The sequence below is a fragment of the Manacus candei genome, unplaced genomic scaffold (genome assembly GCF_025592945.1).
Source record: "Manacus candei isolate 608988 ecotype Guabito, Panama unplaced genomic scaffold, ASM2559294v1 h1tg000002l, whole genome shotgun sequence".
Lineage (NCBI taxonomy): Eukaryota > Metazoa > Chordata > Aves > Passeriformes > Pipridae > Manacus > Manacus candei.
In genome coordinates, this window is record NW_026138050.1 from 12577458 (window position 1) to 12599828 (window position 22371).

General features: G+C 39.1%; 1 protein-coding gene across 28 annotated transcripts in view; it reads right to left on the minus strand.

Moving 5' to 3' along the window:
- Window positions 1-22371, minus strand: part of RBFOX1 (RNA binding fox-1 homolog 1) — a 1149451-nt gene that overhangs the window by 117289 nt on the left and 1009791 nt on the right. For 27 of the 28 annotated variants that reach the window (XM_051793639.1, XM_051793308.1, XM_051793550.1 and 24 more), the window contains one exon: window positions 9607-9849. In XM_051793639.1, coding sequence (XP_051649599.1) covers window positions 9607-9849 — 243 coding nt within the window. Of the gene's footprint in view, window positions 1-9606; window positions 9850-13943; window positions 13971-22371 lie in introns of those variants that run through there. The other variant, XM_051794776.1, reaches the window with a different exon arrangement.

Here is a 22371-nt window from a genome sequence, read left to right on the forward strand (position 1 = left end):
ATGCCAGTCTCATTACAGAGCCTGAAATTAGTTCATTTATAGAGGCTGAGACATCCTCAATAGCAAACATCTGTTCCTCTGTTCCATGGAGGGAGATTCCTGCTCTCCATCTCCCCTACCTGGAGGTGTTGTTAGACCTGGAGGCAGAGGCTGGGGAGAAGCTACCACACAGGTGCTCTTTTATCTCCTCTTTCTCACAGGTTTTTACAGACCCCATGGCTGTGGCTGGGAAGGAGCTGGGGAGTCCTGACACATCCTCCTGCTATTTGCAGGTGGATGGTAAAAGGACAGACACCTTGGAGTTTGTGTTCTGGGGTGAGACTCCATAAATCAGTGGCAACTGTTTCAATGGGCAAGATTTCAAGAGGCCTCTGCTGGAAAAGCAAATGCAAAAAGCCCTTTTATAAGCAGGAATAGTAGAAGATTGAGGGGTCTCAGAAACTGTTGAGAAGTTTTTCTAAATCAAAAAAAAAGGCAGCAAAATATGCTGATACTTCAACACAACTGTGTGGAGTATAAACTGAAAAAGCATCTAGAACTGGCAAGTTGCAGCAATTTAGATGCAAAAATAGCAGAGAATTCATGTATGTTCTTCACATCAGCTATATATTCCTTTCCACGTTCTCTCCCAGCCACATTTAAAATCAGTGGTAGCTGGCTTTGTAACTCCTAGGAGGGGGGAGGAAATTAAAGGAAACTGCTAGAGAGTAGTGGAATGAGCAAAACCTGGAAAGAAACAAAGTAGAGACAATGCAGGTGTATTGAAAGAAAACATAAGAAGAAAACAGGAAAGAATATAAATAAGGAATAGTGTTGTAGAGACGAAAAGAAAAACAACTAAAATGCACACAAAGATTAAAAGCAAGCAAAAAGGCAGCAAAAGGAGAGGAAGTTTTTGCATATATGTAATTATTTTAAATTTGTATATAAACCCCTCTCAAAATATCAGGAAATACTTACACTCTATCCCTGCAGAGCCAACAAAGTAACTTAATGTCTGTCTTTAATCACACCGGTAAAAAGCAAGTGGGGGAAGTGAGAGAGCTCGTGAGTGGCTGTGTGGGGCTTGGTTACAGACTCATCCCTTCTTCTGGAATTTCTCCAATTCATTAATAAATTATTGGCCATCTAATATCTAGATCTGTGCAATTTAAAACAAACAACCAATTCTTTCTGCACATCACAGAAAGACCAAATACAGCACGAGGTGCACGCTGGACTATTAGAGTTCAGCCTAATTGTTTTTCTGGCAAAGCCTGAAAAGAAGAACTTCTAACCCTTTCCTGAAAGCATATCCAGTGAATGAGAAAATTGTCCTCTGTCTGCTTCTGCCTGCAACGTCTATCTCACCCTGTCAAGTCACTGGTAGACCATAAAGCAGCTTCAGACTTCCAGCTGGATTCACCTGCTGGCAGATTCAGCCAAGACAGAGCAGCACATCTCGTTACTGTCTTTCTAAAAGTGATAGATAGCAAAGTGAAATGTCTGAATCGAGCTGCTCTTTCACACTGACCCTAGAAGGGAGATATGGTAAGCAAGCCACACATGAGTTACGGTTAATTAAAGTAATTCTGTGGGTAGCAGGGTGTGGGGAAAACTGAAGAAATAGCTGTGTGGGAGAGGAACAGAAACTTGAGAGTATAAACAGGATTAAAAAAAATATTTTCAGGGTTGGGGGGTAATAACCTACTAAGCCATCCTTAGTTAAGACCCACTCTCATGCAGGAGAGTAAGTTTATCTCCAGGCACAGACTGTCACGTGAAGAGAAATTCAGTCTTATGATTTAAGGAAGAAGAGAGGAAGCCTTTCTAAATGATTTTCATGGCTTTTCACTACAAACCTTGCCAGCTTTCCATTTACCTGTGCTACAGGTAGACCATTCTGAGCTCTCTAATAGAGAGCAAGTTTCTTGCAAACAAGAACTTAAGGGTGTTGCTGATTTACCAAGAAGTTACAAGCAGTTTGTGCTCAGGCCTTACACAAGGTACCCCAGGTAATACACAAGTTCATATTGGAATTACAAAGAGTTGGTGAGTGGAGGAATCGACAACTTCTGATAAAGTTGCAAGCCATTAACTATTATTTGCATGCCAATTACAAGAGAATGGAAAACATCATTAGTCTTACCTAACTTAACACAACCACTCATGCATTTAGTGAAAATGAGAGCTAATTTTCGCCAAAAAAAATCCCCCCCCCCCAAGGATCAATGTTAATTACTGTGTTGTAATGGGGAGCAAAGATGCAGAAGGTCAAATATAAAGTTGTAATTAGCTATTTCATCATAACGACATCCCCTTTGAAATTTATGCTCAGTGTATTCAGCAAAATGTGTAACAAATGTTTTTCTCAATAGATCAGGACCCAAAGCACAGCCAAAGCATTTGGATGCTACTTAGACTGCACAGGGAGAAGAAAAAGTCAATAATGTAACATATAAAAGAATTGGTCTGGAGGAGTAAAGAGCCCAAGAGACAACACAAACTACAAGAAAACTCAAAAAAACAGTATTGTCTCAGCTCTTTCAGGGACAAGCAGGAAGAACATCTTAAATTGTTTAATTGGTCAATTAAACTTGGCAGATCAGAAAATAATTGGTAATGTTTTCTAGAAGAAACCTTCCAAGTTGGAGTAACATGTCTCTGGTTGACAATGTGATTGAAAATACCTCTGCAATGTTTTGTGTTTCAAACCTGCCTTAGATCTAAGTTGGCTCGAATTACCTGCTGAAGTGGTCTAAGAACTGTTAGTCTGCCCTACAGTGAACATTCAGAAGGGTAATCAATGGCATTCAGCTAATTTATTTGAGCAAACATGACTAAAGATGACAGAGCATAATTGCATTCTTTATCCTTGGTTGGTGGGGTTTTGTTGGACTGGGGGAGGAGCTTCAGCTTTATCACTTCACCAATTTCAAGCATGCAAAAATGGGGAAAGGAAGTTTATTTCAAAATAAATACATAAGAAAGAAAACTGAACAAGACAAAAAACCCCAGAATTAACCAGAATTATAATTTTATAATTACAATTTTTCTGTCTTCTGTTTCAATGTCCCACTTGCAATCCTTTCTTGCTATGAGAATCAAAAAGAAAAAGAAGCTGAGGTGATACCTAAATCTTAAAGATCAGATACAGAGACCTCGGGAGAACCCCAGATACTGTGATCTGCAGTTGTCTGCCAGGGTAACTGCTGTCCTCACACCCACTCACAGCATCAAAAAGCCTCAGTTTAACTCAACACCACAGGAAAAAAAAGGTGGTTATCTTCTTACCAGGCAAAACAGCGATGTATACAAACAGGCACTTTATAAACAGCACCACAGAAAACAGCCACTTTCAGGTTCTGGGTATCCTTGAGGAGAATCTATTTTTGAGGCTGCACTGACACACACAGAGGCTGAACTGAGCAATATGTTCTTGCTATTCCTTAGCACAAGCAAAGGGACACACGTGGGACACAGTCACAAAGTTGACACACGGGTCTCTCTCAGCAAGGAAGCCTCTCAGCAGCAATAATGCCTATGATCACAAGTCATTACTGTGCCTCCCCACACCAGTACAGCATTATGTTCTCTATTTGGGATGTCAGTTTTGATCTCTTCACTATGGAGTAGGAGCTGGACCAGGTTCCTTGCTTCTGCAGCTCTGAAGCACTCAGGGTCTTGAAATGAGCTCCCTGAAATGTTTTCTTCAAGTAGCAGTTGGGACCAAATACAATAGGTGGTATAAATGAGACAGCACACCACACTGGCACAATAGCCTGCACCAGCAGGGTATGATTTAGATGAATAAACACTGCTCTAAGAGTTGTCAAAGCATTAGCAACTATCTGCCATCCTGGTGGCAAACATCTATAGACAAAAGATGGAATTGAAATAAGAGTAAAAACTGGGTCATTGATACCAGCTGGGAACAAAAATATCCATGGGGAAACGTGATTTGAAAGGCTCTGTGGTGAAAAGTTCCTAATTCCTCTGCAGGGGGAGCAGAGGCCTCAGAGTGGCACTATTTAGAGAGAGGACTGGTGTGGTTATCTGTCCTGAAACTCTGCTCTGCTGCCTGCCAGCCAGAACTACCCCCAGAAGCGACCAAATCACTCCTTCCCAAGCCACCAGAGGCAGTTCCAGGTGCACCATGAAAACCTCCCAGGCAAGAGCAGAACATCCAGAGACAGGGAGAACAGCAGCTGAGCTCAGCAGCACTGAGAAGTGTCCCACCCACCATGCAGACACTTGGCACGTTGGGCTTCAAAGTTTACCTCCAGGCTAACGAGCACAACCACAGCTACACCATGAGCCAGCAAATTGCAGAGAACTTAGTTTTAAACATCTCTACTTCAGTGCCACGCTGCTGTAGGAACAGCTGATGGACACCTGTAAACCTAGTAGGATGCAGCCCATTGTTTAATATGGAAGAGAATTTCAGCAAACTAATGTATCCCACACCCCCAGGAGATGGGGAGACCATGAATAAAATAGTAGGAGAGAAAGAGGAGATGAATTAAGGGAGAAAAGAAAGAAGGGGAGAAAAAAAAATCACTTATACCAATAACTTACATAAAGAATAGAGCAGGAAAAAGGGCTAATAAAAACTAGAAATATGCTGCAGAAAACTGTAGCAATAACCTACCCACCTGCAGGCTTAGCAATGCACTAAAGCACTTCACTATAAATGCTTCCTACTCTCAGATTTCTTACCCAAATTAAAAAGGGCATCAGCAAAATTATTACCAGGAAAAAAAAAAACACCCACAAAAAACCTCAACAAACACCCAAAGGCAGGTTGTATATGTTTCACTTCTCCAAAACAAGCAAGCTCGACATGGTACATAATTTTGCAGTCCAGAGCCTTCACAAATCCTTAGCTGAAGAAATGGCCTTTGCAACATGACTTAAAAACACACAAACACGGACAAATTAACACCAAGAAAACGTTAAAATTACGGACCATTAGATGTCAAAGAATATACAAGGTTTCAAGGTAAAGCAGGGCAGCTGGAACAACAGACATCCTATCTATTATATGAATTATTTCCACCCTGATTCTGAACCACCTGGGACAGGAAAGCACCGTGCACTGATCCCCAACACTCCTCCAAGTCAAAGCTGCCTTTTCCCCTCAACAACTCCTGGCCGAGCACACATCCCATCAAGGCTGTTCAGCTTCCAAAGTCCAAAGAACAAACACAGTGACCTCAAGTTTTTCTCTTATGCCAAAGCAGAACTAAGTTTAGAGCAGCACATTTTTTATACACACACATAAAACAAAGACCATTTTCGCAAACTCGGTTTTTGCCACACCACAGCATTTACTTCCATTATTCGTATACCCCACTTAGAACAGGAAACAGTAGAGAAACATTCACTTTACTATTACCTGCTCCCTTACACATGCCCAGCTAATGCCCTTTTTATTTACATGCACAGCTCCTGCTGACATTAACAGAAGTTGGGCATGAAAAACAACAGGCAAGAATTGAATGTTTCATTCTCTGAACTATTTATACACAACAGGTTTGCATCTCTGTCTGTTCACAGGTAAAAGGTGATTTCCTATTTCATGAAATGATCAAATATCTTAAAGTACTTTAATACATGTAACTATTTAATGTAACACTCAAAACCACTCCACAAAATCATTAGACATGTTAATTTTAGCATATCTTTGTAACACACTCATCACTTCCTTGATCCATCCTCCTAGGAAGGAGCCATTTATTATTTTTATTGATGCCTAAAAGCATGTTTGATGCTACACAACTCCAAAATTCTACCAGCACTTAAATAACCCAGTGCTGGATGATTATTGATTATGCATATACTTGGACACATTTCTTCCTTGGTCAAAGTTAAACAAACATATGGATCTAAAAAGATGAAAACCATATTGTTCAGAGAAGACTAAAAGTAACTTCTGACAGTATTTTATTACCTACAGATGATTTTATATTATTACAGCTAAATCATCCTGTCTTTAATCACTTACTACCCATTTCCTGTACTTTTTCTCCTGTTCCATAGCATCAAAACACAGAGTTAGCCATCCCTACACATAAAATCTAAGCACCTCTTGTGTTGAGTAGCTTACCCTAACAGAATACAGTGCCACACTATTTTATCAAAATAATAGATTAAAGCATTTTAATTGGGAAATACACTTTTTAGAAGTATAAGAGCACATCCAAGAGCATGTGAAGTGTTTTTGAACATGAATTACAAGAGCACTGTGCAAAAAAATTGCAAACCCATAATAAATCAGATGATTGGAATCTCGTTCAGTTTGCAGCAACTGGGAATGCTGGTGGTTCCAACTGGGCCAGGATCACACCCTGTGTTGCAGTTAAGGATTCAAAAGAACCTTTTTATTTTTATTATTTCTATCTTTACTGGGGTTTAGGCTGCATAAGACCCAGTGATAGCTCTGGTTGCAGTGTGGGATTCTTTCAGACAAGAAGAGAGAAACTGGGACATACAGACAAAGCCAGGGCCATGTTTCACCTCAGCATGGATTCAGTCCTTCATGGAGGAAGTTAAGTGACTCCTGGTATTAATTCTACAAATTAGATAATTAGACTGCAGTTTGTTAGGTTCACATTTCAAAAGCTTAAGATCCATTTTTAGTGGTATATCCAGCCTCACATGGACATAAAATTGCACTCAAGTAAGAAAATTCAAAAACTGGTCTTGCCTCCAGCAGCCTGTCTGATCTACATTAATCACAACAGTTTTCTTCTTGTGAATGACTGGTCAATTGATTATTCTTCTTTTAAATGCATGTAATAAACAGCTTACTGAAAGGAAACTAAGTAGAAACATTGAAACCTACCAAACAAATGCCACTAAGTCCCCACATCAATTCCACTTAAAACTCTTCGAGTGGAAATCAACTATTCTCAAAGCTAGCAGGAACTGGAAAGAAACATAATTTTTCTCCTTCAACAATAAAGACCACATGGAGTTACAGTGTTGACACAGTGCTATTGAAGCTCTATTTCACAATAAAAACTTGTATTATTAAACCTACAGAGAGATGCACACAGCTGGACCCTCATAACATCACAAATCTGCCTGGGATCCATCTGCATATACCTATTTATAATGTCCCCACAGTTTGCCAAGTGCCATGGCTAAAATCCCAGCATAAAGGATTTTAAATCTAGGTCCCCCTCATTAAATTTTGCAAACAATATTTGACTATAAGTTTGTAAAACTAACTGGTGAGCAACGTGTTAAATGTCAGTGCAGCTCCACGGAGATACACACACGTCCTGTAAACCTCTCTTTTCATTGTGTTGTTCTCGAGGGAAAGCATCCACAACTTTCAATATAACATTGCAGTTTGGAAAGAAATATCTTTTTAAAAACCAAACCAAACTAAAACTTTCTCAAATACACCCTAAAGTCAAAAGGAAGGAAATCTAATTCCTTATAAACAGCATGGGAGCTACTTTGAAATGTTCTGTGTGTTCCTCTGTAAGAAAGGAAACAGGAATGCAAGAAAAGGATCCATAATAAAAAGAGCAAATACTATATTCCCTGAATACAACAGGTTAGTGGAATTCAAGTGTTACATTTCAGAGAATGGAAATTCAAGGGGAAACAGAAGGGAAAAGGTGTCTGACAGGTAAAATACAAGTTGGATACTAGGAAAGCAAAAAGAAAATAAGAACAGACAGCAAAGAACACAAAATCAAATAACAATAAAGCCTATTAGCATATCAGAAACTGGAAACTTTGCAGAAAATCATTGGATTTGCTAGCTGGGATTGAATAGAGCACTTGAAGAAGATAAGGGCATTGCAGACAATCCAAACTACATCTTTTCACCAGCCTTTGCTATGGAAAATGCTGGGGAAACACATTCCTGACTTCTCTGATAAAGTGACTGACTCTTCTTCAAACTGAAAAATCAAAACAGGGTGAGGAAACACAATCAATTGAAAGCAATAAATGATGAGGGATGAGCTCCTGTCCCACTGCCATCGACGGGTCTTTTACCATTGATTTTAGCACTGTCACTATTTCACTTCGGATCTGAACAGCAACAGTTTCCAAACATGAAAAGGCATCTGAGTGGACTGTTCAGGGTGCAGCAGTGGTCAAAAATACAAGGAAAATTGTAGAACATAAAAAGGATGAGACAGGGACAGCAGGAAAGACTATCTTTTCAGTCAATATCCAATCTCTTCTGGAGTATCTATTCAGCTTGGGATTCCTGTTCTAAATAAACGATGGGGGTATTTGACAAGAGTTTGACAACAACCAAAAATGATGATGGAAGAAAATTTTAAAAGATGGGAAAAATCTCTGGAATTTAATTAGTAAAGAGATGTATAAGAGGGGACTGTACAGCTGCAAAGAATGCTATGAGATATAAGTTAATAAGAGGCTCTTGAATTTAAGCTTTCTCATATTATTAGAGCAAAGGGCCACTCAGGGCAATAAAAGGTTACCAGGTCAAAACTAAAAGGACCAAAACATTTTACTGCACAAACCAAAAAAATGTGTAATTAATTCACAAGGATACATCCACAGTAATAGCAAGGAGCATTCTTCTATTATTTTCTTTCTCATTCATACCCATATAAAGAAATTAGTGGTATGGCAATAAACATAAATTTTCAGAACAACTCCTTTAAGGGAACGCCCTGATGCATGGAACCTTTTAGGTTGGATATGTGCCAGGGGAGGAAGGGGAGGTCAGATGAGGCATGGAGCATGGCTGGGGCAAAGATGAGGACAGCCAGGAAAGATGTTTGGAGCACATGCTCCAGCTGCCTGTCCTGTGCTCGATCCTACACAGGTAACACAGGTGGCTGATGGCTCAGAAATCCGCCAGCTGTTGGCACTGGATATATTGTGTCCCACTCTAGAATTAAGACAGAAGCACTAAACAATCAATGTGTGAAATCTGTGACTTAAATTACAAGGTAGAGCCATCCAAGGAGTCTCTTGCATAATTCATGACACTTCAGAACTTTATATATAAATCAAACAGGAGGAAAGTCGATCATTTCTGCTCTGGTGAGCACGGACCCACACACAGCTCGGGTAATGGCTGCACAAACAAGCTCTCTAGAAAATACAGTATTACAGGCATGTTCTTCACAATACTCATTCACACGGTAATTTTAGTGCAATGTCATTCCATGAACACTTTTATTAAAAACTACTTGCAAGTGTCAAAAGCACAGAGGTCATTAAAAATAACCAAATGAGTCTAGTTTGGGGTTTTTTTGTTGTTTTCTTTTCCCTTGCAAATGAATGCCTACAAACACTCATTTGCATATTTCCATATTGGACTTAATTAAACTTTATGATATGATTCATGGGCTGGCTATTAATCACTTTGTCTAATACTGCTGAAAAAGAAACCACAGATTCTACAAAGCTCTGACACTTCATGAGAGGCTCCAAACCCAGTGAAAATACATTCTCCCAAGTTCAAGGATAAACTTTGACAAGACTTTTAAGCTTAACATGGTGACTAATCCTAACACAAATGAAGTGTAAAAGCATTAAGTGTAACGGAACAATAAAAATCATTGACAAAAACACATGTTACTTGAAACAAAGTGCTTGAAAAGAGCTGTAACCTTGACTTACTGTGGCTGTGCCGGAGACAGTTTGTGCATTTGTGTCAGCTGCACTCTGTTCAGAGTGTGTCTGAGCAGGAGGGTACATGTTTAACGTGTGCTCTGGAACAGTGGTTTGGCCTGTGTAGTCTGGAGCTGGATGCGGATGTGGGGCTGTGTATTCTGCAGGGATACCATTCTGAGGTGGAGCGAACTGGGCTGAGGCATAAGGCTGTGCCATTGTGTCAGGAGGTGCTGTAGCTTCCTGATTACCCTGTAACAAAAAAAAAATCAAAGGGAAAGAAGAAGGAGAAGAAACATGGCGTGAGATTAGACAAGCGAAGGTCCCGCACAGGTAACACGGAGTGATGACAGTTCTGCTAAGACTGCTGGCCTGAAAAGGGCACAAGGGCTGTTTCTTAAGGAGAATATTTCTTATCTGAACTAAATGCATTTTGCTAAACCTATTAAATAATATTCTAATTAGACAAACAAGTCTGCTGTTCGCTGGATAGTTGCAGATGAGTCTTTAACTGGGAAAGGTCAGTGGAATCTGCCTGAATTAATGCTTCGACTCGGACAGGGAAGAGGGACAAAGCCACTTTATTCCAAAGGCTACTGAGTACAACTGCCAGTACAGAGCTCTGCTCAGATTAGCTCACTGTCTGTGATCCAATCTGACTTACCATTTGCTGAACACAATATATGCAATCTAACACACAGGGCAGGATTCGGGTTGTGCACTGAAAATACTTATATGAACTAATGCTCTGAGATATTCAGAATACTCTGAGGAACTCTGTAGAGAGCAACTGCATGCCACAAATGCAAAATAACAATGAGACCCAGTCAAAATATTAAAAATTTGAATCTAAACATGCTTCAGTTCAAAATCTTAAACTAAAGAAATATTCAATTCAAATAAAAGAAAAAGTCAATGCTGCAGACTGTCAAAAGAAATAGATTTAAGAACTGTAAAGGTTTTAAATTTGTAGACAATAGTATTTTATTTGCATATCACAATAAGCCTATACAATTAAAAACAAATCTTCTCATCTCTTTATGGATAGATCCATCTTTCTGTTTGATATGATAAAGAATAGCCAAGCATGTTAATTAGTCAATTAGAAAACTTCTGACTAAATGCTTTGCTCATACCAAAAAGCAATAATTCTAGGGAAGGAAATGTACACAACAATCTTTAAGACCTTATATGAAAGATGTCCAAAACACAATGTTGCATGAGACAGCAATAGAGGCCATTAGTCCAGGGACTATCCCAACCTCAGGGCCAATTTACAAGATAAAATTATCCCTCTAAATATCAAGTAATGCAAAAATGCGTATTTAAGTAAAAAAATAATTAGCTTTTAAACTACTCTGTTATTCTCCCACCAAAGCATGTACAAGCACAGGACTAATGCAGGGATTTTGTTTATTTGTACTCATCAGTCCTTGATTTCCTAATTTCAGAATAGGTTGAATAGGATGAATAAAAGACAGTCTTTTTCAATTTGTGTGTAAGGACATTTCCAGCCAATTTCGACTAATTCAGACATCAGTTCTCTGACCTGAACTGGTCCTAAACTCAAGAGCTTTTAAAAAATTGCACAGGATTAAGTCTTGGTAGATTTCAGGTTTAGAAGAGAAAACTAAATTTTCTTGTGTAAAAGGTATTCAGTGTGCCCTAAAAACTTAAAACTTTCTATCAGCAATCGAACACTCCCTAATTCTAATCCCATCTTTGCTACTGTGACTTTTGTTTCTATATATCTACAATCATTCCAAGGTTAATGCTGCACTGAAACTGGCCCTGTTAAACTTCTGTGGAGGTTAAAAACTCTTATAAACGTGTACTTCTATCCTCTTATATTAAAATGCTAAAGTTCATTTCTTATTTCTTTTACCTAATATCTTCAGAGTTAAAAAAAAAAAAAATGAAGAGGAAGCAAAACCCAGCAATGACTGGATTACACCAGAGACATTCATTAAATGTTAAAGAAGTATTTTTAAAACTTGTGGAGGAGGCAGTCGACCTTATTTTAATCAGCTGTTTCAGGAAGGACTTCAGCAAGTGGCAGGAATGAACAAAAGCATATCTGAATTCTGCCTGTATAAGCATTTTCCCTGTGCTGGCTTTGAAACACAGGAGCTGGTTACTGCTGGTCCTTAAGCTATTCCTTCATGTCAGATGCTAAACATGGCATTAGAGTCAGCAGCTGTTAAAAAAGAACAATCATGGCAACAAAGGGACCAAGGGCTAATGTCCAGGTGCATTTGATCTAAAGGTTTTTGTACTACCTGGAGTCCTAAACCAGATGTTGCCGAGACCCCCACTGTTCTTCATTAACCTTGACAGCAGGTCCACGAGGACCCTAATTAATATTCAAAGCATCCACACTTAGTGCTAATTACAGTTAATATTTAATTAAGAGGGTTGAACTTTTATATTATTTTTTACCAGCAACTCCAAACTTTTTAGACTGGTAATAAAATGGCAAATTGCACTGGTAATTCAATCACCTTCACCGTGCTGAGACTCTTCTGCCTCTTTCATTAGACTTGTTCAGCTGAGGTCTGACTCATTTATTTATAACTGAGACCTCATTAATAAGTAAACAATGAAGGGTCAGGGATTTATTTGTCTATTTTTTTTTAGTAACTTGTACATACTCTAGGATTTACAACCTTGCCATTAAATAAACCAACCCCACCATGCTTAGAGCAGAAAACTGGCACACAAGATTATCAGGACAGTCATTGCATGTTCAATAAATTGTTTGGAGGATGGGGACATTAAAGAAATTAAACTTTTGCATGTTACTGTAGGCCCTAAGTTTAAAATGGTAGCAACAATAAACCTGAGATCTCTTAAAATCAGTGACTACTGAAACCTTTCCTAGACTTTAAAAATAGTCTGAATTTATTATTCACAATTAATTCAGACACAGTATTACAATGTAGCATCAAAGCATGTTTGTATAAACCTGCTCTTTAGTACTTACTTGGGTAAAAATAGTCAAAGGTTATTTTTTAGAATATGAATTTATATCAAGAAAAATGCAGTGTCAACTATCAGGTTGTACAACTATATGTACATGTGGTTGATGGAAACTCCAGACTAGTCAGATACACTTGAATCAAATTTAAAGAATCAAAACTTCTTTAAATAGAATCACCTAAAATTTCCCTTTATCACACTCTTTAAAATATAGTGAAATAAAATGAATAAGAAGAAATAACAGTTCTAATGCATTAAGTTGAAAATATGAAATGGCCCTAAAAGCAACAGGAAATATTGACCCTAAATTAGCCTATGAACTCAGGTATTAGAGTAATTTCAAAGCCGTGTGTGACACTACACAGACCTTGCTTAATACCACCTAGACATGAGAGGCTAACCAGAAGTTGTCCCTTCAGACTCAAGTACCTCTAAGATTAAATGACCCCTTAATGCTCATTTTGTTCATGGTTTTTTTTTAAAAAGTGGTTGTTGGCAACGGCAAGAAGAACAAAGGATGGCAGACAGTCAGGCTCTGCTAAATGTTCTGGCCTGAGTCTTAATGAAAACCACATTTCAACTGAAAACTATGCTTTACGTGGCAGTGTATAAAATCAAATTTATTGCCTTCTGGTTAAATGTTGAACTCTAAAGAACCAAAACAAAAAAAAAAAGGATTCCAACGATGTAGGTAAGTGAAGGCTCTCCTATCCCATCTATATTACTACATATGAAAAAAAGCTTCGAATTTAAACTGCTCCTAGTATCTCAGATCTCAACATGCCTTTTCAGCATCTTCTGCTCTGAAAGGATTTCATAATTAAGAAACGCACGAAAAGTGTCAAAACATAATAAAGCAAGCTTGTTTTGTTTGTACACAAAAGAGAGAGCCCAGAAAACATTATTTATGCAGTGTTCCTTTTTCAAAAGCACATTTGCAGCATAAAAACGTATTCAATGAAAACCTTTCTGCCCGCCTGCATTTTAAAGTCGAACTGGCAGTTTATTGTTTGCTTTACTCTATTTTCCGTTCGGTGCATTTTGTTTCTCTGGCAAGAGGTGCTTCATGTTTAGAGAAAGCCTCCTGTACTGTAGTTAAATGAGCCAAACTGCATCGTATCCTCGGGGCAGGGAAACAAAGAAGAAAAATGCAACATTACTCTGCGAACCTGCTGGTTGTAAGAATGGCTCAGTTCCATCTTTCAAGCCCAGCAGAGACACGATCCCCACCGTAGCTTGCCCTCCTTCAGACTTAAGCAACAGAACGTGTATTAGAAGTTCTTGCATGCAGTGGTGCAGCTGGTTATAAGAACTGCCCTGGCTTGGCTAAAACCAAGAGTTTCAAGTGAAAATAAAAGCGCAAATACCTGCTGTACCATCCTGCTCCCTTTATTCTCCATAAACTTGGCAGCTGCTCTAGTCCCAGGCCATGCAGCATCTGCCCAAAGCCAGCAGCAGTGACGGGGTGAGGGCGTGTGAGCGATGCAGTGTGTGCACCAGTGGGGATGGTTGGGGTGGCGAAGGAGGGGGAGCCAATGCAGGGTTTGCTGACCTCCCTCTCAACATCTGACTGCTCCCAAAACCTGATCCAGATGGGACTCCTTCAGTTCGCAGGGCCTCGCCCCATCAATCACAGCAGGCCACTCCTCTGTCTCCTGCTACTAGTTATGGAGTGCACCACTGAGCAGATGATTACACACAGAAGAAGAAAAAACACAGCTTGGCTACATTAATAGCTGTTCAAAAAAACACTGGGAATGCTACTATGCAAGTTGCTGGAAGATGAACATTTTTGTTTTAAAACATTTTTGTATTCAAAGTTAAAAAAAACACCTTAAACTTCCATAGCTTTGGCTTTGGGATAGCTACAATGTACAGTAACACGTGTGCATTTCCAGGGGATTAATTCCTCCTCCATGTGGCAGAGCTAATATCAATAAGATTTCTATTTTAAAGTTGCTGAATGCCACGAGTAAACTGCCGATATTGAACTGGCCTGTTTTAGATTAAATGTACTTTATCCTTCCATTCAAATGAAATATTCTTTCCTTTTTTGTTTCATTTCATGACATCCCTCTTGCTTAGCAGGGGAAATATTTCAGAAATGCATCCAAGGTTTAGTTCTGCAAGGCACTTTAAGCAACTTAATGCTTCACTGTTAAAGGAACTTTCCTAGATGCTCTGGAGATGGTTTTAAAATGATTAAACTTCTAAGTAAACCACATAATAAAGAAAAAAAAAGGAAAAAGAAAAAACAACTAGAAAGATACAGACAACCCTAAAGAATACACACTTTTAGCCACACTGTCACTGACAGCCTACATCAAGATTCAGAAACAGGGCACACACATAACAGGAATTATTATAACAAACCTTTCAATTCATAGGGGTGGGCAGAGCAACAAACAGGCCTCAATTCATCATTAAACTTATATTCCAACCAAAATATATTGAAAGGCTTTAAAGCGGCAGTATAATTCTCCCAGATTTGTTGCTGGCAGTCCCCAATTAATGATAATAAAAGCAGCCACTTCAGATTTTTCAGAAGGAATCAGACATGCAACCACACTGGACTGATAATCACAACTGACTGACTCTGCAAGCTTTCTCTGTTGTAGCTTAATTCTCTGACCAGGCCACTTGACTCACATCATTTGCTCCTGCAATCACACAAAATGAATTCTCCAGCCACCTCTCTTTTTTGGAAGGTTCAGTACAAAGCCAAATTCAGTTTTCATTTAAAAAAAACAATCTCGTTCCAAAAGAAGGGTGTCCTCAAAAGTAAAAAAGATAATGCAGAGTAACTTTTTTCAGAAAGCACAGGGGGAAAGGGTAACAGGGAGTAAGCAAAAGAGAATTTCTTTACTACCTTAGCAAGCAAGTACCACCTCTTTACTCCTATTTTAGAGTAAAACTTATTTTTAGCCTTTTTTACATATATTTTATTCCAGTAAAAGTCTGTGCTCCTGCTACTGCTACGTATGTGTTTGATAATGAAATATTCAATTTGTGTCAGTGCCTGAAGTATGGTACAGAGTAGCAGCTGAAACATCCCAACAGCATGCAAAGAACATTTTCTTACAGTTAAGATAAGGCAAAAAACAACTTGCTGAAAACTAAGTCTTAGTCTGAAATCCTTCCTGAATTCAAGGCCACATAGTCCTATGGACATACTGAAACACAGGGCGAAAGCACTCCCTCCAACACCTTCCTTCTTTCCAGCTGTCACTGTTGAAACTTTCTCCTGCTTTTATGATGCTGTGATTTATTACCATAGCTTTCCTTGTCATCCACAGCAATTCCTCCTCCTGCTATGGCACAAATGGACATGAGTCTGTCAAGCTGGTTTGCTTTACTTTCACATTAACACCTAAATCTTTCTTTTAAGTTTTAAATTTTTCTGCCTGTCCCTCACTTTCTCCAATTCTTACCCTTAAGTATTTTATACAGATTTTTTTCAACTGCAGCTCAACCTTGTATTACAACAACCAACATTTTCCCTTTTTTAAAATACATGGAAGAAAATTTATATCACATTTCGAAAACACAACTCTCCAAAATAGCCTTAAGACCCATACAGCAAGAGACTCTGAAGCACTCAGCAGGTGCATCTGCAATCCATTTTCACAATGTCTGAATTGATTCTTAAAACATTGCAAAAGAAAAGTAAAAAAGGACCTTCTCATTTCCCACAAGTCCTTATAGGAAAGTAAACCCCATTTCTTTTACACCTTTACTGGAGCATACTGAAGAAGAGGATTCAGCAAGCCTTGTACCCAAATAGCATGGGGAGGAAAGAAAAGGTTTGGATTGTCATTGGATTGGTGCATAAAAAGCTGTCTGGAGTGCTGGCCTTTAAAGAGGGTAGCAGTCAACATTTACAGGTCTAACAGTCAGTCAGCCATGAGATGCCAGCCCTTGGGCATCAAGACCAGGTCGAAAACTGCTGAACATCTTCATAGAAGACATGTAAGAGGTGTCAGAATGCAAATTCACACACGGCAGAGAACAGGGAGAGCAGTTACAGGGCTGTTGAGAAGCCAGAGGAGTTGGCTGACAAGAATCTGGTCAAGGTCCTGCTCTTGGGACAGAATAACCTCACACACTGGTACAGGCTGTGGACTGCCTGGCCAGAGAGCAGACCTGCAGAAAAAGATCTGTGAGTCCTGCTGAACTGTGAGTTGGGCACAAACCACTGCTCTGCCTTCGAGGCAGCAGAGGCAAAACTGCTCAGTGGCTGCATTAGCAAAAGGAGAGTCAGTGAGGTGAGGAGAGAGCTCATTCCTCCCTGCACAGCACTTGTGAGACAGCATCTGGAACACCACGTCCAGCCTGGAGTCCCCCAGGGCAGGAGATGTGTTTGAGAGTTCAGTGGTGGGTTGCCAGGACAGCTGGAGGGCTGGAGCACACGACAGGAGCAGAGGCTGAGGGAGCTGGTTTAGCACTGCCTGCAGGAGAAAGGGCTAACAGACAACCTAATTGCATCTTCTCCCACTTAACCCATGATCACAGAGACAGAACTCAGAGGGACAGAGTGAAAGAACAAGGAGAAACGGTCAAAAGTTGCCGAAAGCTAAATTCTGGTTGGGTCTAAAGAATAAAATAATGAATATGAGTGAAGTTAAGCACAGGAACACACTGCTCAGAGAGGTTATGGCCTCTTGGAGATGTTCAAACCAGAATTCAAAAAGCCTCTTAGCAACCTAATCTGTATATTTATCCCTGATTTAAAAGGGATGTTGGGATTAGATGGGTTCTGAAGTTCCCTTTCAACCTAAATTATTTTACGATTCCATGTGGTTTCAACAGTAGCAGAACAGCTTCAAAATGGATTTTATACTTTTGTCCTATTTGATGACTTTCCTCACACAGGATTTACTGACAAGGAACAGACTAACTACAACTTCTAGTCTGCTTTCTGTCCTCAAGAAACAATGTCTCAGTTCTTTGAGATGTATTTGCAATGCTTTCTTAGAAAAACATGTTTACACGTGTTTATTCCATGACCAGAGCAGTGTGGCAATTGCTACGATGCAGGCAAGACCAGAATAGCTTCTCAAACAATGCAATTTAATGTTGTGAAGTATGACATATCTTAATTTTCTGCCAAATATCTCCATTCTCATCATATGTAGAGGAACACTGCCTTACATTTCCATAGAAAGGAATATTTTTCTCTACCTTCCAAATGGCCTCTGAAACAATAACTACAGGCAGGGAAGCTTTCTATTTTTATCCACAATTTTTCTACTGAAATAAAATTTATTGCAAATATTAATTTATTGAAAGCCTCTGCCACTTCCTAAAGCTGAATTGCAGTGAAGCTAATATGTCCATTTTCTTATTTTTCTAGTAAAGTGGTTGAAAAGGTCATTTTTCTTTTCACTGCAATATTGATTGAAGATATGGGATACACCTACTCAGGTGACCAACCATGCTTTGCAGCAAGGTTGTGTCTGGTCTAAACACAACCCTGCATTGTGCTTTGTAAGCCTTTCTTCTGGATTCCACTGCAACAGTTCCTACCTTGTAATCTACACACAAGCACAAATATCTCCATAATTTGAGTCCAAAAACTTCTCTAAATGCCACCTTGGTAAAGGACTGAATTCTTTAAAGAATTAAAGTCTGCAGAGGGAACTGAATAGCAATCAAATCCAGTTCCAGAAATCTGATAAATTCTTTTAACATAGCTAAAATAATTCATTTCAAATTTGTTGTAAGTAGAATTTAACATGTCAGTTGCAATTTAGTACAAAAAACCCAACAATTTCTCAGGAGATTGGGACTGGATACAGCTCTGTTTTTTACAAGTGTCTACATGGGGCAATTTATTCTAGTTGAGATTAATAGCTACACCAAGTTATTCCCAATTTAGAGATGCTGCCTCATCCCAAGTACATTAAATTAGCTGCCTTTTCAGTTGGCTTCTTAATGGACATACCATAAAATACAGCAATGCATTTACTGGATTTGTCAGCCAGAGAAAGAGGTGAATCTACAGCCACGTGCTGACAGAACATCCTTGAAGGCCATTTTTTCAGAGAAATCAGATCACAGTGTCATGGGTTCCTAAGCAGTGATTTTTGTGTACAAACAAATGATGATATATATACAAAATAAACACAAGGCAGTATGAGTGAAGGGTGTCACAAGTATTACAGACAGAGAACCAAGAACACAGAACTGTAGGCAGGCAGTGTTTTGACTGTTTAGTCTAACAGACCTTCGTGTGCTTCTCAAAAGCACCACTGAAGTGGCCACAACAACGTGCAGCTTGCCCTGAGTATCCAGATTTGGAGTAAAATAAGGCTGCAGGGACAGAGTGGGCAATGTTACCCCCCAAGACTGAAGGGCAGCACAGGTATTTGAGTTTGAACTGCCATGCCATCTGTTGAACTGAACACTTTGAGTGACCTCTTTTAACCAGGGACACAATCTTTCACTGATGAGCTTTGACTGAGCCTCAGAAGAGAAAAGGGACATTTCCTTTCATAATCCCTCGTGCTGAATCATTTCCTGAGGCAGCACCACAATAACCACCACTCATCTGTCATTTGTGAAACAGGCCCAAGTTTCAGTGTCACAATGGGAGGATCATTACTTGACTCACCTGAAATAAAACAAGGAACACAGTCAGCTAGAGAGGGAAATGACAATGCAGTGCCAAAAGCTGCCTTGAGCAGCAAAGCTGACTGCAGATCACACCTTATAGCTCAGCTATTTGGACACAGGGCTGCTGTCAGAGCCTGTGCACTGGAACAAACCAGGTTAAAGCAACAATCACTGCAAAACTGTCCCAAACGAACCAACAGGAGTTGTTCTGTTTGGTTTTACTCTGCTTAGCCAGGTAAAAGTTTGATTAACGTGGTAAACCTCATAAAGACAATGACATGACTGGGAATTTGGAGGAAGACCAGGAAAATAATCAGCAGAGTTACAAAACTGGGCTTCAGGAAAAGAGACTTGGGTTTAACCAGACAAACATTATGAACCCCTGAGGTCCACCCAGGAAAGGAAACTGTCCAAGGTAGCTGCCTGATTGAGATGTTGATTAAAGAGAACTTCAGCATGCAGGAACAAACCATTCATTATGAAAGAAGATACTCAGCAGGTCTGCAGGGCTTTGCAGAAAGCTTCTCAATGAAGAAAGATACAAAATATGTACAAGCCATGGAGTCAAGGCTTGGCAAGAGAAAAAGAACTTAGAAGTACTGCTAAGATACTCGAGGAAAAAAAACTGGAAGGATATTTTTGTCCAGCCTAGCTAGAACTATGACTAATGAAGACATTAAGGGTGACAGCAAAGGATTTTTGCAGGAAAAAAAAAATATAAATATAAAGAATCTAGACATTAACTATTTAACCAGAAGGCCCATTCCCAGTCTCTGTTTCATTTTAAGGTTTCCATCACTTTGTTATTTGGGATGGAACACAGATGACCCGAGCTGCAATGACCAGCTAACACAGCAGTGCCATCTTGCTTAATGCCAGCTAAAGCACCACTCGTTTGTTGGCACCGAGATGAAATGACAGAACACGATCACTGATGTTATTTACTTCTAAGATTAAAATGACAATCAAAATATCATTGGGCACAAGGAACAGACAGATTGGCTTCCTGCCTCCACTACACTTTGCTGGGCTTGTTTGTCACCGAGATCATTTGCATAGTTCAGTGGATGTTTATGTTAAGATGCTGTTATAACATTAACAAGTAACTGTTTACCCAACAGTGTTTGTCATTAGCAACCTAAGCCACGGTTCTGAAGAAAAGCAAAGATCTTCTCAACAAGGAGACAAAAAAGGTGATAAGATGGGCCTCTGCAAAGTAAAATATACTTCTGCACACTGCTGAATGTCACAACTGCCCCAAAACAACCCAGAATCTATTAACAGAGTGTTACAATGAATCTCCAGTTATGAAGAAAACTGACAAAATCCTTTAATGGTTCCTATAGCAAAGACTTTCACTGGCTATACTGACAGCTAAGTTCTACTTGGCTAAGTCTCTAAAAAGCTTCTGTTACTGTAGAAAGAATGGCCAATTTGCCCTCGTGTTTTCGTTTCCACATCTGTAGATGCTCTCAAATCTGCAAAACTATATTGCCTCTCCCTGCACATTTTCTTTGGAGATTTATTTTTTTTTACTGGCCCTTCTTCACAAGACTGAACATATTTATACGGTAGTAAATCTTGCTGCAAAGCTGGCCTCTGCCTGTGCCATAGGTGCTTAACTCTGGTAGGTTTAAAAACCATTACTCTGAACAATACATTATTTTAAAATAATATAGATTGCAGGTCTGGATGATTATTATCTTTCTTGGTTTATTTTGTGCCTTTGTTTCTAAGGAAGAGAGAGGTGGTAGAAGGAAGGGTATTTCAGAAACAGAAACTGCACTGAGAAAAACTTTGGCATATTGACCAGAAACATATGGCTAATTTACAGCAACCCCATCCAACAGCATTTGTGCTTATACTATTAAAAACCACGGATCCAAACTCTAGAATTAGCAAAAATATAGAGAGTATTTTGGGAGAGAAAAGTTATATCCATGTGAACCAGCTGTCTTTTACAGTAGAACATTAGATTAAATAAGAAAGCAAAAAATATTGAAATAGTTTTGTATTTGCTGAGTGCACACCCAGTGAGATGGAGAACACAGCAAATGCCTTTGCATTTGAGCTGCAGAATAAATTCAGATTAGATATTGCCACACAGAAATTGATAGCTTGTAGGTATTCAATCAGAAAAGTGGTTTTCTTTTAAATATTACAATCACATGGTATAGTACATCACTTGTGTCAAGTTAAATTTAATCACATCACCATGCTTAAAGGAGAAAAACCGAATACTTACTCATATAGCCATGCCAAGAGGGATTATATGAGACTTTATGAAGTCTTTTCCTTTTATTTAATATTCTGATATCTATATAGAACAATTTTGATATGTATTCTACCCTCAAACTAATCTATTCCATTGTCATTTTAATGCACAGCCTGAACTCATAGTTACAGTACCATGTCCTGGCAATTACTTCTGTTCTTCCCAAGTCGGCCTGTGGAAAAGGCAAGACTTTTTCCTTGGAATAGCAATGGGTATAACGAGTGTTGCTAATTTTCCTGTGAGTAAAGCAACACCATCTGCTTTTAAATATATTAAGAGCACGTTTAAAAGGAAACAATAATTTATGTGCTCGCTAATGCCTGCTGAGTTTTGTCAGATTTAGAATCAATCAGGTGTGTGAAGGACTGTGCTTTGGAAAAGGCGGCTGAGTAATGCAATACACAAACTTGGCAGGATTTTACTGAAATAATTTTCTCTAAATATGTTTACTGGCTCACCTGAACAAGAAAGAAAAATGCTCACTATATAACCCACCAGAAATGAACTAGTTTTCAGCTGCCAGAGACTAAATACAACAAAAACTTCGAAACGTGAATTTAATTCCGGAAAAGTAATAACACCTGTTAAGTGACATGTATGTCAAGCATGCACTTAGGCAGACTCAATCCACCTCAGAAGACATGAAAATTGTATGGATAGAATTCAGGATCCAAAAGAGGGACCTAAAAGGCTCGTGTCTGCCTCTCCAAATGTACTGGGTCTATTTGGCTCAGCCTTTTAGTGAATTCTCCTCTCTTCTCATTCAGATCCTGATTTCCTTTTCTCAATCATTTAAACTCTTGCCCTCCTCAGTCTTTTTCATATCCTCCTTTTTTATTACTTCTCTGCAACCTCTTTCTACGCCTACCCACAAAAATCTCATTCTCCCCTTAAATATTTATTGC